Source organism: Vigna radiata, chromosome 1 (genome assembly GCF_000741045.1).
Source record: "Vigna radiata var. radiata cultivar VC1973A chromosome 1, Vradiata_ver6, whole genome shotgun sequence".
Taxonomy (NCBI): domain Eukaryota; kingdom Viridiplantae; phylum Streptophyta; class Magnoliopsida; order Fabales; family Fabaceae; genus Vigna; species Vigna radiata.
Genome location: NC_028351.1, coordinates 70509 through 85977, shown reverse-complemented (window position 1 = coordinate 85977; position 15469 = coordinate 70509). Strand labels below are relative to the sequence as shown.

Here is a 15469-nt window from a genome sequence, read left to right as displayed (position 1 = left end):
AATTTTATATTTTTTTACAATATAGTTTTATTATAAAAGTTAAATATGTTTTTAATCTTTGTCTAAAATTTTGATATATTTTGGTTTTCAAATTTTAAAAACGAATAGTTATAGTCATTTCAATCCTATATTGAAATATTTTTTTATGTGTCAATTGTGTTTCATGCTAATATTTGAGTTGTTTACACTTTTTGACACGTTTGTAAAAAAACATAAGGTAATTGTAACATGAGAAAATAGTACTTATATAAGTGTTTTAAAATGCAAGACCTTGAAGGGCATGTGGTTAAGGAGATATACCACTACAATTAAAGTATCGTCCTAATGGTGAGTTGGAACATGGGTGTCAAGAAGAAAAACACATATTGTCTCCAAGATATGACAATTTTTTTGTTCGACAACACTATTATGTTGTGGAGTTTTGTAGCATGAGGTCTCATGAAGAATACCATGTTACTTGAAGTATGTTTTCAAGTGATGGTTAACAAACTCCCCTCTATTGTCTCACCTAACCGAAGAATTTAAATCTTGGCTGAAAACTGATTATGAATCATGACATGAAAATTTTGAAATATTTGAAACACTTCATCTTTAGTCTTCATTATGTAAAGCCATGTTGTTTGTATGTAATCATTGCCAGATATTACAAACCAATGGTGACCAAATATGGTAGTCCTAGGAGAAGTCCCTACACATCAAAAAGTATTAGAACAAAAGGAACACTACCTGTATTCAAATTCGCATGATGGGAGGTTTTATGGCTTTTAGCAAAAATACAGGTATCACATGTAAAATCAATATTTTTAAAATTTAAAAATAAATGTATCAGATAACTGAATGATAAATGTCCTAAACAAAAATGCCACAACCATATTTCTCATTCTTTGCTATTGAAATGGTGGTGTACGTGATGTGCTTCTCCTTTGCTAAAATCATCTAGGTAGTATAGCCTTTCTCTCTTAGTACCACACTCAATAATCTTTTTGCTCAAAACATCCTGAAGAAGGCAAAAAGTAAAGTACATCAATACCACGCAATTGAGTTCTTCAATTATTTGACTTAAAAACATTAATTTATTAGATAGTGTAGGAACAATGAGAATGTAAGATAAGAAGAGTGAGGGTGATAATGCCATAGTTCCAATGCCTGTGACTGGGTATGTAACTCCATTTGCATTTGCAATGCAAGTCCTACGTGGTAGGGTTGAATGAGAGAAGTCTGTGGGATCAAAGGTCACATGGTTTGTTGCCCTAGAGTAAATAATTTATGCACTTGCATCTTGAGAATTAAGACTACAAGATATCTTGACCGCAATTACCTGGTTTCATTGAGGCAGAGGAATTGGTCATAGGAACAAGCGAGAACTGAAACTCGGCAATACTATCACAATTTTACCAGTGCCTTCCTCGAGTTAAGTGTTTTTTTTTTTCTCAACTTGTAACTCATGCCACCACTTTGGATACCCATGTAACTTGAAACAAGTATCACAAGTGTGTCTAGCATTTCCACAGTGTGTGCACTTTCCTTCATCTAATGGGCCCTTCGACTTCAAAATTGAGTTGCGTTTCCCAATGACCAGTGTTGGTTGTTGGCAAACTTTTGAGCCTTCAGTAGTCATAACAACACCACTTGTTATATTCTCTACTCCAAATGTAATCATAGCATGACAAGTGTCCTATCTTCGAACATGTGCATAAGCCTGCTCAATGATTGGAAATGACTTCAATTGGAGTATGTCACTCTGAATGTTATCAAGTCGGTCATTCAACCCGTTGAGAAAGATATAAACTATTTCCTCCTGTAGTAAAGAATTGTATTTTTGTATATCTCTTAGGTACTCAATGGGATTAGGACTTCGAAATTTTGTCTCACACCACAACCCTTGTAGATCATTATAATATTTTTCAATCAAACCTCCTTCTTGTTGCATTTGGGTTACCTTACGTCGAAGGTCATAAACCTGCTAAGTTTCAAATCTGTCAAAGTATGTCGTACTAATGGCGTCTCAAACCTCTTTGGTTGTTGGGAAGCGGTTGAAATTCCCCACTAGCGAGGGATTCATTGAGTTGATTAACCATCATATCACTATAGTGTTCTCAATTCGCCATTTACTGAATGTCAAATTAGTTTTCGATTGCGGAGGGAAGGACCTGTCAATATATCTTAATTCGTCTTTGTCTGATATGTACATCTATGCCATATGGGACCATAGGGCATAGTTGGAACCGTTCAACTCAATGTTGAACGGTACCGTTGAGGAATTAAAGATCAACAATTGTGATGTTAATTGGGCTTTTGATAAAACCTTCGTCATTTTGGTTGTAAGATTTTCCTAAGTGGAATAAGTAGTGGCAGCGTTTGATGGCTAAATTGAACCGATCACCAGGTTAGTTATGGAAGTGTTCACCAAAAGGAGTCCATACCACGTCCTTTAGCCCATTGGTTAAGGAAAAGTTCTACCTAACCCCATGTCGATTAAGTAGTTAAACAAGTGTTTTGGAAAGTACTATTGTTTCTCACAAGCGATCGGTTAAGGAATAATTATGAAAAGAAACCCTACCAAACCACTCACATTAAAAATGGTTGAAGCCCACCTCCAAAGAATCCCTACCACACAGTCTAATTATAAAGGTCAAGGTTTTCAAAAAGCCCCTACAACATAGTTAAACTTAAACAGTTGGTTAAGGACGAGTTGCAAGGAACCCCTACCACACTCAAACTAAACAACTTAACTTAAACATGGTAAAAGGCAAGTTCCAAAAAACCCAAACCACATGCAAACCACATCCAAAAGACCTTTTACTGTATTCTTGCTCCTTTCATAATCAAGCCACAAATCATCCACTTGGCATTGTAACCAAAGGTTTAACTCACTTCAACGTGTCTCGACCGCTTCAAAATTAGCAAATCAAGCTTCCAACTCTTTTTGAGCTTGTTGGCAGTCGGAGTGAGTATGAATGACGTCCTTTAACTTATAATTCAATTTGGCATTGGCCTGCAATGCTTGCTCCAAATCTAATTGAGCCTTAAACAACTCTTTTTAGTTGGTCAACCACCACTCCAACACCTGAAGACACCTTGAGGCTTAGCAATGCCACTCGAGTGTTGAGCTCTACAACGACATCTACCATTTTTAACTCGTCGACGAATAGACAGAACGACAAAAAATCAACCTCGAACGGTCAATCAACGAATTAGACGACAAATCACATACCTGGATGGTCAACCAATAGACCGGACAACAAGTCACTATGGTCAACCAATGGATTGAACGACAAGTCACTAACCATGACAATTAACCAATAGACCAAACAAATAGTCACCAACTTTAATGGTCAACCAACAAACCTGATGATAAGTCACCCACCCAGACAATCAACCAATTTATTGAACGTTTAATCACCAGACTAGACAGTTGGAAAATAGACTAGACAGCCAGACAACAAATCGGACGACCACTCACCCAACCAGATAGTCTAAACCAAACTAAAGAAGATAAACTCCAAAACCATTTCACTTAAAGGTTAAATCATGATTAGTCATGTTTGAGCATAATTAGACCAATTTTAATCAAAAGTCCATCCCAAAATCTTTAAATAGTGGATTTTAGTAAGGAAGTTAGTTACACATTAATTACAACATTCAGTGCTTTATGCCTAAATTAATCTGACTTTGACATTGAAGTACTTTCTGCTGGTGTCATCCGAGCAGTTTGGATGTATAAGAGACTCACCAAACCGAACAAGACTTGGATTTATAAGTGAAGAATTGGAAGCCGAATAGTTGGACTTGAATATTTTCCTCCACTCTAGAAACAACTCTTCAGATATATTCTGAGAAATTCCTTAATAAAGACTCAGTAGAAAAAAAAGGAAAAGTTTAATCATTCACCAAGTCCCTTTTTTGGTTAGGAATCTCAAATAGGTTCATTACCTTTTTTTCGTCTCAATTGGGTCCTCATTTTTGCAAAACTACTCTAATTAAAGCGCTGCCGTTAAATTGGGCCAACATTATTAGAGTGACGTTGACATGGCATGCTGGTGGTCCAACTTTTAATTGACGTAGGCCAGTTATTTCGTTTTGGTGATTCAGACATGTATATTAATAATTTTTAATTAAAGATATTAGGGAAGAATTCGATTAAACTTAGGACTTTCTTGGAATTAGAAATTGCGAAAAGAAACCATGAAGCACTAGTTCGTCTTCATTGCAAGCCTCGCACTACCACGAGCTACCAAAATCACCACTATTAGCCACCACAGAATCACACATCGCCACGACCAATCCACATTCACGCAACCACTACACCAAGATTGCGCCTCCATGAAGACATGCAAACCCAAAATCTTAAAACCCAAAAAGTAGAAATTCCCAATTCAAAAAAACTCTAAATCGCAGAAATCCTCATCTTCTCCATCAGACTGGCATCGCAGCCCCAATTTCCATAAACCTTTGCCTTCACCGGAGAATTCGCGCCTCCATAAGCCAATGAAACCTGCAAGAAACTAGCAGGAATCCAAAAACAGAACTAGTATCGCGAAATCACACTTCGTCATCTTCTTCGCACCTAAATCAAGAAGTCCAGAAATCAACAAACCAAATCGCGAAATCTTAACTTGCGAGCCACCTTTGTCTTCATCACGCCATGGAAGAACTAGAGACCACGACAAAATCCCCCTTCTCAGAATCGTGACCTTGTGAGAGATGCAAAACCCCAATCGCGAACATGAATGGGTCATTTGCAATTGATTCCAAATTTCCTCCCAATGAACCCTGATTCAAAGAACGAAGTTTGACTCTCTTTTCCGCAATCTTTAATTCAAAGAAAGGGGTCTAGGTTTAATTCAATTTTCGCCTATATCTTTAATTAAAAATGATAATATACATGTAAAAATAATCTATTTAACAAAATAACTAGGCTATATCATTTAAAAATGCATAATCAGCATGTCACATCAACGTCAATTTAACGGTGTTGATCCAATTTAACGACATGACTCTAATTAGAGCAATTTTGCAAAAATGACAAAAAAAAAAGTAAAAAACATATTTAAAATTCTCACCAAAGAAAGACATGATTAATGAAAATGAATGAAATCTCCTTACTAAATTAATTAAAATTAAAAATTTAGAAAATAAACTTCATTTGAGAGACTAATTAGCAATATACACAAGACAATTTAAGTTTATAAAGATATTAATTCATTCTAAAAAAGTTGATTTAAATCGTGCTTATTTTGAATTCCGAGTGAAAAAAAGGTTAATATATTGTAAAGCATGCAAGGTTTAAATTTTGAGTGAAAGTGATAATATATAGTCTAGAAATAAAAAGAAGGAATTTTGGAATAGTAATTGATATAAACATAATGTGAGTAGTGATGGAAAGTAAATGGAGGATGGAAGATTGATTAAAGTGATTGGATGGAATAATTTGATTCCCTTTGGTGTAATGAAATGGAGTTGGAGTAATAGAAGATCACATCGGTGCTATTGAGTTTGAGCTGTTACAGTGGCAGGTGTTGTGTTTGTTTGATACTGAATAGTTTAGTATTAAAAAAAATGTTGTCACAACTCACAACACACTCGGATGACGGCAAAGGAAAGTGGCGTTGAGGTTGAAGTTGCGCCTGAGCAAGCGTCCATTCGAGACACACACATAGTTCAACCCTTCAATTCAAGCTTCTGCCCTCGAATCCAGCCTCTATCACTCAATCACTGGTTTGCTACTCTCTCTCTCTCTCTCTATCTCCCTCTCTCTACCTGTTCCGTGCCTCCTTCACCCACCCCTGTTTCTCTTCTCTGTAGATTCAGTTCATATCACCTAACTCTAACNGACTATCCAACTAAGAAAAAGAGAGCTTACGAAAGACAATTTCACTGATGCTTCGGATCACACGTACCAATTTCATCGCTTACAGATCCACTCGTTGATTCGCGATCTGAGCTGCAGAGTGCCATATAAAAACCCTAATCTCTAATCTGTCACAGGAATCGGGAATTTTGCCCGTACAGAAGGTGGCTCAGCCCTTGCGTCATGCGTTTGCGCATGTTCGGTTCTCCTCCCTGCGTGTTTCTGTGATTGATGGTAGTATGAGAGATATGCACCGGAATTCTACTGGTAGTACTAATAACAGCACTAATACTAATAATAAGATATCATCGGCACTAAGGCTGTCCTCACCTCAGCAATCTCTGAGACGCTTGGGACTGTGTTCCCAGATAGCAACGGGGGAGCACTCCTCTCCTATCGTCTTCCCCGAAAAACGTGCCAAAGTGAAGGCTTCCAGGAAGTCCAGTGTCCCCACTACCATTCGTCCGGATGATCAGGACACCAGCAAGAATTTCGAGCATAGGATTGACATTGGAGCAGGTGGAGGAGGAGACGAGAAGTCTGATTTGTTAGGATACGTCGTTTTCTCTGGAAAACTTGTTTTGGATAAGAGAAAAATTTCTACAAATAATAATGCTGATGCTCAACAAACTTCTGACGTTACCAACCAAGATGCTGTAGATGCCAAACTAACAAGCAAGGCCTTGGCTTGGGGCTCCCAAGTGCTGCACCTTGATGATGTTATATCGGTAATGCATTTGCTTCTGTGTCAGATGGATGGTTCAATACTTCTGTGGTAGGTGCTAGGAAAAAAAAAGTCTAATTGGTTTTAGTCCGTGTTCTAAACAGGTTTCTTATAATGCTGGTCTCAGACATTTTACAGTGCACTCGTACCCATTTAAAAAAGCTTCATGTGGGCTTTCTTGTTTCATAAAATCNCAACGAAGTCGCAAGGACTTTCGCTTTGTAGCTTCTAGCGTAGAAGAAGCACTACAATGGCTTGGTGGATTTGCAGATCAACAGTGTTTCGTGAATTGTCTTCCTCACCCTTTATCGTCTTCAAAGAAGCAGGCATCCTCAGAATTATTTCAATCAGACACCCCTCCAGAATTGCTCTTTAGATGTAAAACTCCACCTAAGATGCTTGTAATTTTAAACCCACGATCAGGTCGGGGTCGTTCAAGTAAAGTTTTTCATGGCATTGTGGAACCGATATTCAAGGTATGCTACATTCTTTCTTGGATTCCATGTCCTGCATATATTGTTATTTTCATCATTGTGGTACTGTGCATATTGTATTTTATGGTTTCAAATTTGGCCATGAAAATAGAGATGTTTACTGTGTAAACAGCAGGACATTGTGCAAGATTGGTAATTATAGTAATTTCCATATTATGTCTAGTTTCTCATTGTCTGTCAACACATTGCTCTTTCATGTTATTACTACTATTTTTATTAATATTATGTCAAATCTGTCTTTGATTTCAACATTTCAACCATTATAGTTAAGTACTTGTACTATTTTATATATAACACGCAATAAGAAGGATACAAGAATGCATTATGTGACTTTTTTACATGTATCTACGGCATGTACTGTGACAGCTTGCTGGGTTTAGATTGGAGGTGGTTAAAACAACATGTGCGGGTCATGCTAGAAATCTTGCATCAAGTGTGGACATCAGCACTTGCCCTGATGGTAAAATCTTTGTTCTTTAGTCTATACATGTGGTGAGTATTGTTTTGTTACTTTCTAAATGTTTCTTCATTTATACCACTTCTCTGGCGTTTTTTTCAGGAATTATCTGTGTTGGTGGTGATGGAATAATCAATGAGGTAAGCCTTTCATGTTTTCTGTGCTGGATCATAAGCTATCTAGGACTAATTGAAAAAATTAATGGATATCTTTTTGTATAAATTCCAGTGGTTCAAGGCTTCTTTCTCATCACAATAAGAGGGGTAGTGGAGTTATTAGTTGTTTTGGTAGGAAGTGGATTAGTTCATACATGGAACACCGAGACTGATGTGTACATCTTCTTCTCAACTGACACCAGAACAGCGGTGTCTGATACATGTATAATATAAAAACTAATGTAGAATAGAAAGAAAACCAATTACAATCCATGAATTCAAGCATATTGCTCCAAATGCTCCACTGATTATTTATATTCCCCCACATTTTTTCCTCTCATATCCACAATGTGATCAGACCAGAATTTGGGTGCTCTTCCACCATTCTACCTTGCTGGTAGTTAGATCAGATGTGATCATAGTACGTCCCATGGCCTCTTTAGCATTTATTTCCTTCATACCCTCTTTTGTATATACAAATAGTGATAGGAGGTTTGCTGTGCAAGGAGACCACTGTGGAATAATCTACCGTTCCATTGTAAAAAGTTTGTCTCAAGCTTCATAATAGGTTTTTATCTCGTTTCTTCCTTTATTCTTTCTCCCCAACAATTCCGCAGAGAAGGGTACGCACTACTAGTGCTTAAGTATTATATGTTGATCCTAGAATGTTTTTTGATGGAGTAAATTACATTCTGTCAGTCATCACATTGGGGATTGTTAAAATGATATAACCTTGCAAATTTTTCAATAAACAAGTTTGAAATCAGAAAAAGGAGTGACAAGTTTACACAGAAAAATCTAAACTCTTCAGTCTCCTTTATTTAATTGAGAGTAAGTAGTTAAGTCAAGTAAGAGTGGAAGAGATTTTAGTTTCTTGCCAAAGTGAATATCTCAAGAAAAAACAGGATCATGAATAGAATAACAACTTTTTTTGGGAGAGTAAGAGTTTATTGAATATATGATGATACAAAATACTCACCTAAGGTGGTTTGGTCATTTAGGAGGTCATCAATGAAGACCCCATTTAGAAGGCTTTGCTTTAAATGTATAAAGAAAAAATTTGGTCTTCATAAAATCCTGGTGCCCATTTTTAATTCATAAAGCTGTCTCTACTTGATAGGATTGAGGTTAGTCACATTGTTTTTTCAAATCAGTGATCAGAGAGATAATCACCAAAATTTTCCTTTCCTCCTTCGATAAGAAGATATTATTATTTAGAAAATGGGGTAAAAAATCATAGCCTCATTTGTACCTGCTTTCCTACCCTTGATTGTGTCCCAATCAGCATACTTAGAATCATCCAATGGAGAACATCTGTTAGAATATACAAAAAAGAAGGGTCTCCTATTGTGATATCTGTATTGAGTATCTACATTCAATCATTGTGTAATGTGTATACCTTCACTATAAATAAAGAATGGTTCCTTTCATAGGAATCTTATCTGTCCCTCATAATTTATATAAATTGTTTCAAATCATTAAGGTGCTGTATATTGGCACAAAATATGGTGTATTTTATACCCCATCATCTTTCGAACAAGGATATTAAAGGTTGTGCTTTTTGTAGGAGTACTGTTCTTTTCACACACACAAACATCATTAATGATGGGTAAGTTATATGACGTTGTTGGTTTGTAGGTTCTTAATGGTCTCCTTAGTAGAGACAATCAAAAGGAAGGAATATCTATACCTATTGGAATCATACCTGCCGGTTCTGATAATTCACTGGTATGGACTGTTCTTGGAGTCAGAGATCCGATTTCTGCAGCAATGGCAATTGTAAAGGTAGCATTCTTTCATTTCTTTCTCTTCGAGTAAGTGATGGGTATGTAATTAATAACTTTTATAGTTAGGATCAGACATCGATAACATTGGTTCATATCCATGTTGTTGATATAAGTTGACCATATTCTTTGTGTATTGATATTCATTTGATTAGGCATTGATAAATCTGTTCACTCATTCATTGCCAGTATTCAGTTTCTGATTTATCCATTTTAGCATTTGTTTATACCATATAGTCTAGTCATAGTTAGAAAGGAAAGCAAAAATAAGTACATGTTATCCCCATAAAATGGAAATGACTCTATGTGCGAGTGAGGAGGGGGTTACATTCTCTCCTCCTACAACCTATATAAGAGGAATTTTAAACATGAGGGTGCAGAGAGCGAACTAAATGCCGACCAATTTTTCCCTTTTCTTTGGTAAGTTGGACATTTATTGGCTATATGTCACTTCTGTTTTCCATGTCGGCAGTTGTGTAGACTTCTGGAAATCTTACTCTTATTTAATACTTAATAAATTCTTACATAATACATTCTGTTTCTTGTTTCAGGGGGGTCTTACTGCTACTGATGTCTTTGCTGTTGAATGGATTCAGACTAATACAATTCACTATGGATTAACAGTCTCATATTATGGTTTTGTTAGTGATGGTAAGTCAATGCAGTGTATTGAATATAGTGAAAAACTATACATGAGAATGATCTTCCTTATGTAGAAAATACACATAGGGTACTTTGTTTATAATGAAGAAAATATGGACTAAGTTCAAAATACAAACTAAAGAATAATAACAAATAATAACAAAATAACAGAAGATAAGTAACTGAAAAGTAATTGAAGATAAAAGATAAATGTAAGATATTTAATAATCTAAGATATCTAACACAATGTATACATTCTTTTAGTTATTACTGTGGCAGGAATGATCAGATAAATGAGGGAAATCATTCACTTTTATTACATTGTTCTTTCCTTTGTTTGTTTTGTTGCTACATTTTTTGAGCAGCCGAATTTTAGTTCTTAGCTCTGTATTTTGAAGACATGGATTGGGAATTTTTGGCCATAATTGGCCTTAATGTTGATTTTATTGTCAACAACCAACCATGTCATAAACTTTTATCTCTAACATGCTTCCCCATACAAGAGCCTTTTTGCCTTGGAGCGTAAACGATGCACAGGCACACCTCACCAGGTGTTGAAATTCAAATTTTAGAAAAATGGTTCTGCCAATGATTTAATTCTTGACCACTTAATACCATGTTAAGAACCAACCATTCTAAGTGAAGGCTCTTGAATGGTTCTTTTATATAAATAAACTTTTTAGTTAAAGTCCTTTCTCTTAAGTAACTTTTGGCAATTAATGGGATGTTGCTAGGGGAAAATAAAACCTTTATTTAGAATTTAGATATGAATGCAATTGATCGATGTGGTGATACAAATATTAAGGCTCAAATTTAAATTTAAGTGTCTTATGTATTTTTCATATTTCAGTGTTGGAGCTTTCTGAAAAATATCAGAAGCGCTTTGGTCCACTACGGTATTTTGTTGCTGGATTCTTCAAGTTCCTGTGCTTACCACGGTACAGCTATGAAGTTGAATATCTTCCGGCTTTGAAAACTGAGAGAGAAGGAAGGATTTCTGGTGAAAAGGAAGTAGTTGACATGTCAGATCTGTGTACTGACATCATGAGCAGATCAAATAAGGATGGAATGCCCAGAGCATCTAGTCTTTCAAGTATTGACTCAATAATGACTCCAAGTCGTATATCTGGTGGGGACCTGGATACCTGCAGTAGTACCCATGCTAGCACGGAACCTTCTGAATTAGTGCGTGGTTTAGATCCAAAGTCTAAACGACTATCATCTGGAAGGGGCAATGTAACAGCAGAGCCAGAAGTTATCCATCCTCAGTTGCCTCTATCAACAACTCCAAACTGGCCAAGAACCAGATCTAAGTCAAGGAATGATAAAGGATGGACTGGATTGACCACAACACATGATACCACTCGATGGGGCAATACTGCAACGAATGATAGAGAGGATATATCATCAACACTGTCTGATCCTGGTCCTATCTGGGACGCTGAACCAAAATGGGATGCTGATCCTAATTGGGATGTGGAAAACCCAATTGAATTGCCAGGACCATCAGATGACACGGTAATGGGATCTACGAAGGAGGTTGTGCCTCGTTTTGGGGACAAATGGGTTGTGTCAAAGGGACGATTTCTTGGCATTCTGGTTTGTAACCATGCATGTAGAACAGTTCAGAGCTCTCAGGTGGTTGCTCCCAAAGCTGAGCACGATGATAGCACACTAGATTTGCTCTTGGTTCATGGGAGTGGTAGATTGAGGCTGTTGAGATTTTTCTTACTTCTACAAATGGGTCGACATCTTTCACTGCCATATGTTGAATATGTCAAGGTATTTGCATTTGTAGTTTGTTTTACTCCGTGTTTTCTCAGTGAACACATTTTAAAATCACTGCATTTTCACACTAATATATTCTGATGACTACACACTAGTAAAACCACCTAATGATGTAATTCTGTGTGTGTATATATTCCAGTCTTTTGTCTTCCTTCTCGGAAGATTATTATAATTTACACTTGTGATTAGTTTTGAACTATGTACGTATAGGTATCTTAGAATAATGTCCCTGTCAGCATATCTGGCTGTTATTTTATCCTGGTAATTTGAGCATCTGTATCTGTTAAAACTTGTGCATCCTGTTAATTTGTTGTAGGTAAAGTCCGTGAGGATAAAGGCTGGGAAGCACACTCACAATGGATGCGGTATTGATGGTGAGCTTTTTGCGCTCAATGGACAAGTAATTTCTTCTATGCTTCCAGAACAGTGCAGGCTTATTGGTCGCTTTCGTTTATGATAACTGAGTTCTTTTCAATTCTTTTATGGGTTCTGAGAAGTTTCATGTACCTTCTCATATATAAGTCCAGATACCCAATTTGTCTTGCAAATTCCTTATCGCTGTAACAGCTGAGCTTTGTAAATCTTTTGGTCCGGTTATATGTATCTGTTGTTGCTTGCTTACCTGTCTGCCTTTTTTTTTGGTTTTATATAAAAAAAAACGCTCATTTATGCACTTCCTGCAGCAAGAAGGTTGAATATATTGATGATAACCATTTTCTCGAATGGTCAGTTGATTTTATTATTCTAAAATTTTTGATCGTGATCTTGCTTCTCAAAATCTGGTTATCATGTTTGGTCTCCTCCATGTACTGTTTTCACCGCATGGTGTAATCTCGAGATATTGTCGGGTCTACGTTCAAAGTTTTCCTAAATTCAAACACGTAAATGAATGTGATCGACCATTAATTATTCAGCAAAAACCAATGGTGAACGAGCCAGGTAAGGCAGTAATTTAAGAAAAAAACGTGAAAGAAACAATTTTATCTAGATCTAGCCGATACAATTTTTTAAAGGACTCTATAGGGTGAAGTTAGAAAATTTGTTTTACCAGCTCCAGAAGTGGATTTTAAGCCTTGGCAAAACAGGATTGAGTAGAAATATTCTGAGTATTTTGACAGGTTCCATAATTACTGAACAAAGTTGAGAAGGTTCCAATGCGGGAATAGTATCTTGATGTCAGTTTAATTGATAAGACAAAATATAATCTTTTGACCTTTCTAAAAATAAAAGAGAAATTAATCTGCAATTTTTTTCATAAAATTACTACAGAAAATATATTTGACTGCTAAAATAAAATAGAGAATTATTGGATTGGAACTAAAAGAGAAAGAGAAAGACATCATTATCATAGGAAAGTGTTACTTTATTTTTCACATTAGTGTAGAGAAGACGTCTTTTTCCGACCCAATAAAATTACAGCTTTTGAATGCATATTTGCTTCCATATATAATTGATGTAAATATGAACGATGTCTAAAGAAAATTGGTGAGAAGGTAAGAGGGCCAAAATCTACTAAATGTTTTCTTCAAAAAGAAAATATGATTTACGAAAGCATAAAAGAAATAAGAAAAAGAGGTGTGCGTGGCTATGATAAGTATGAAACTAAGAAAGAAATGTCCGAAAATAAGAGGGAAGAATAAACATAATAATTAATTAAAAAATTCAAAAGAAGAGGAGAAGAATGGATGAGATGCATGGATATGGATATTATAAGAGTGTTGCAGAATGGGTCACGTGTCCTCTTCGCGGGTGTGACTTAGATTATTATTGTTATTATTATCAGATAATTACATAATACTGAGATTATTTATCCATTATACAAAATTTGGGGTCGAGGTTAAGAAAAGGATTGGGAACAAGGAAACCCTTGATTTGGACGTGCAGAAGAGAAGAGAGAAGAAAGAAGAGAGAAGAGAGGATAGGATAGGATAGGATGAACAGCAGCAGTGCGCTCAGAGCAGGTGCTATGACATCGTCGATGGTGAGCGTGTCTCCAAATTGTTATTGCAACTGTAATTGCTCATCGACGACGATGATGCACATGAGGAAGACGACGAAGATGCCTTTGTCAGTTGCAATGAAAAGCAAAGTCGTTCGGGGTGTGAGGTGTGAGGTTGCCATAAACGCGGTGGAAGAGTCGACAACGTCAGCAGAGGCGAAGGTTGGAGCGAGGGTTAAGGTGAAGGCGGGTGTGAAGGTTTACCACGTCCCCAAGGTTCCGGAGCTTGACCTTACGGGTATGGAAGGTGAGATCAAGCAGTACGTTGGCCTCTGGAACGGTAAGCGAATCTCTGCCAATCTTCCTTACAAGGTTCAATTTGTCACTGACGTCCAAGGTCGTGGTCCTGTCAAGTTCTTTGCCCATCTCAAGGAAGATGAATTCGATTATATTTAGCTTCTCGTTACGCGCACTTTATTTGTATGTCACTCACTTTCCTCATTATCACACTACTATTACTTCTACCCGTGAATAATCAAATCATCCATGTGATGTGATGTTATCTGCACTGCACCCTTGTTGTGTATAATGTAATCGATCCTCCTCCTTTAGTTAACTTCTTTATATCTTGCAATTTTAATCCTTCTTAATTTTCACTCTACTATTAGTGATATTTTCGTTGCGGTGAACCTGGTTATAGGACATCATTTATATAATCCATCCCAACTCTCTTTCCGTATTCTTTTTTTTTTTTTTCAATTCCTGCCTTCTCTCAGCCGCTACAATAATCTTTTATTGCTCTTGGTTTCTAACTTCCCGAGTAACTTACGGGAGGTGTTGTTAATAATCCTTCAAGAACTAAGCAGTATTGCAGCCATTGAAACAAATCTTCAGAAGAGAAGAACTGCAACTACTTTCTTTTACAACATACAATTACAATATTACAAAACATTCTTTACAAAGCAGAAAAGACTTAATTTCCCATTAGCCAACTTCTTATGAGTCAGCCACATAAACTTTAACAGCTTGAGTAAACCATATAACTCCTTTAACTTCTTCTTAAAACTAAAATAATACTTTGACAATTGAAACAACAATAAAGTTTGAATTTCACAACTGCTTACATTTCCCACCCTTGCTTTAAACTTCCAGAAAATGCTTCCAACATCTGATTTGAATTTTAGAAAATAAATCCAACACATTCGGGTTAGATCGTCTACAAAATATAATGTAGTTAAGGGAGAGGGTTCTTTGAGGCTCTCCAAGTGGTACTTGGGAATGGAAGCCTGCTTTGCTTTCCATATTGACAAGCATGACAATATGTAGAAATCACTTCAAAATCAGCTAAATTTTTTACCATTTCATATTTTGCATTTCGAGAAGCCCTTGGTAGTGATAATGCCCAAGTCTCTTGTGTCACAACTCAGCAACATTTTCTTTTACTGAGAAAACTACTTGCTCATCCAAAGTTGGATTAAGTGAAAATTTTTTGCCTCTTATTTTCACCTTGAACAAATCTTGACCTGCAACATCCTTGATTAGGCATCAATTGTCTTCAAAAATTACCTTAAAGCCTTTTTCTAATAATTGACCAACACTCAACAAGTTTTAGTCTAGGTGAGATACACACAATAC

General features: G+C 36.4%; 2 protein-coding genes across 2 annotated transcripts; both read left to right on the top strand.

The window, feature by feature from the left end:
• Nucleotides 1–5381: 5381 nt before the first annotated feature.
• LOC106769246 (sphingoid long-chain bases kinase 1) lies at nt 5382–12568 on the top strand. Its single transcript, XM_014654782.2, has 9 exons — nt 5382–5718; nt 5806–6579; nt 6680–7051; nt 7436–7529; nt 7629–7666; nt 9320–9466; nt 10017–10116; nt 10958–11889; nt 12212–12568. Exons 2-9 carry the CDS (start codon nt 6091–6093, stop codon nt 12350–12352), a joined length of 2313 nt encoding a protein of 770 aa, XP_014510268.1. The 5' UTR covers nt 5382–5718; nt 5806–6090; the 3' UTR covers nt 12353–12568.
• A 1125-nt stretch (nt 12569–13693) lies between these two features.
• On the top strand, nt 13694–14490 carry LOC106769278 (ferredoxin-thioredoxin reductase, variable chain). The gene has a single exon (XM_014654831.2). It carries the CDS (start codon nt 13829–13831, stop codon nt 14288–14290), a length of 462 nt encoding a protein of 153 aa, XP_014510317.1. The 5' UTR covers nt 13694–13828; the 3' UTR covers nt 14291–14490.
• Nucleotides 14491–15469: the final 979 nt, after the last annotated feature.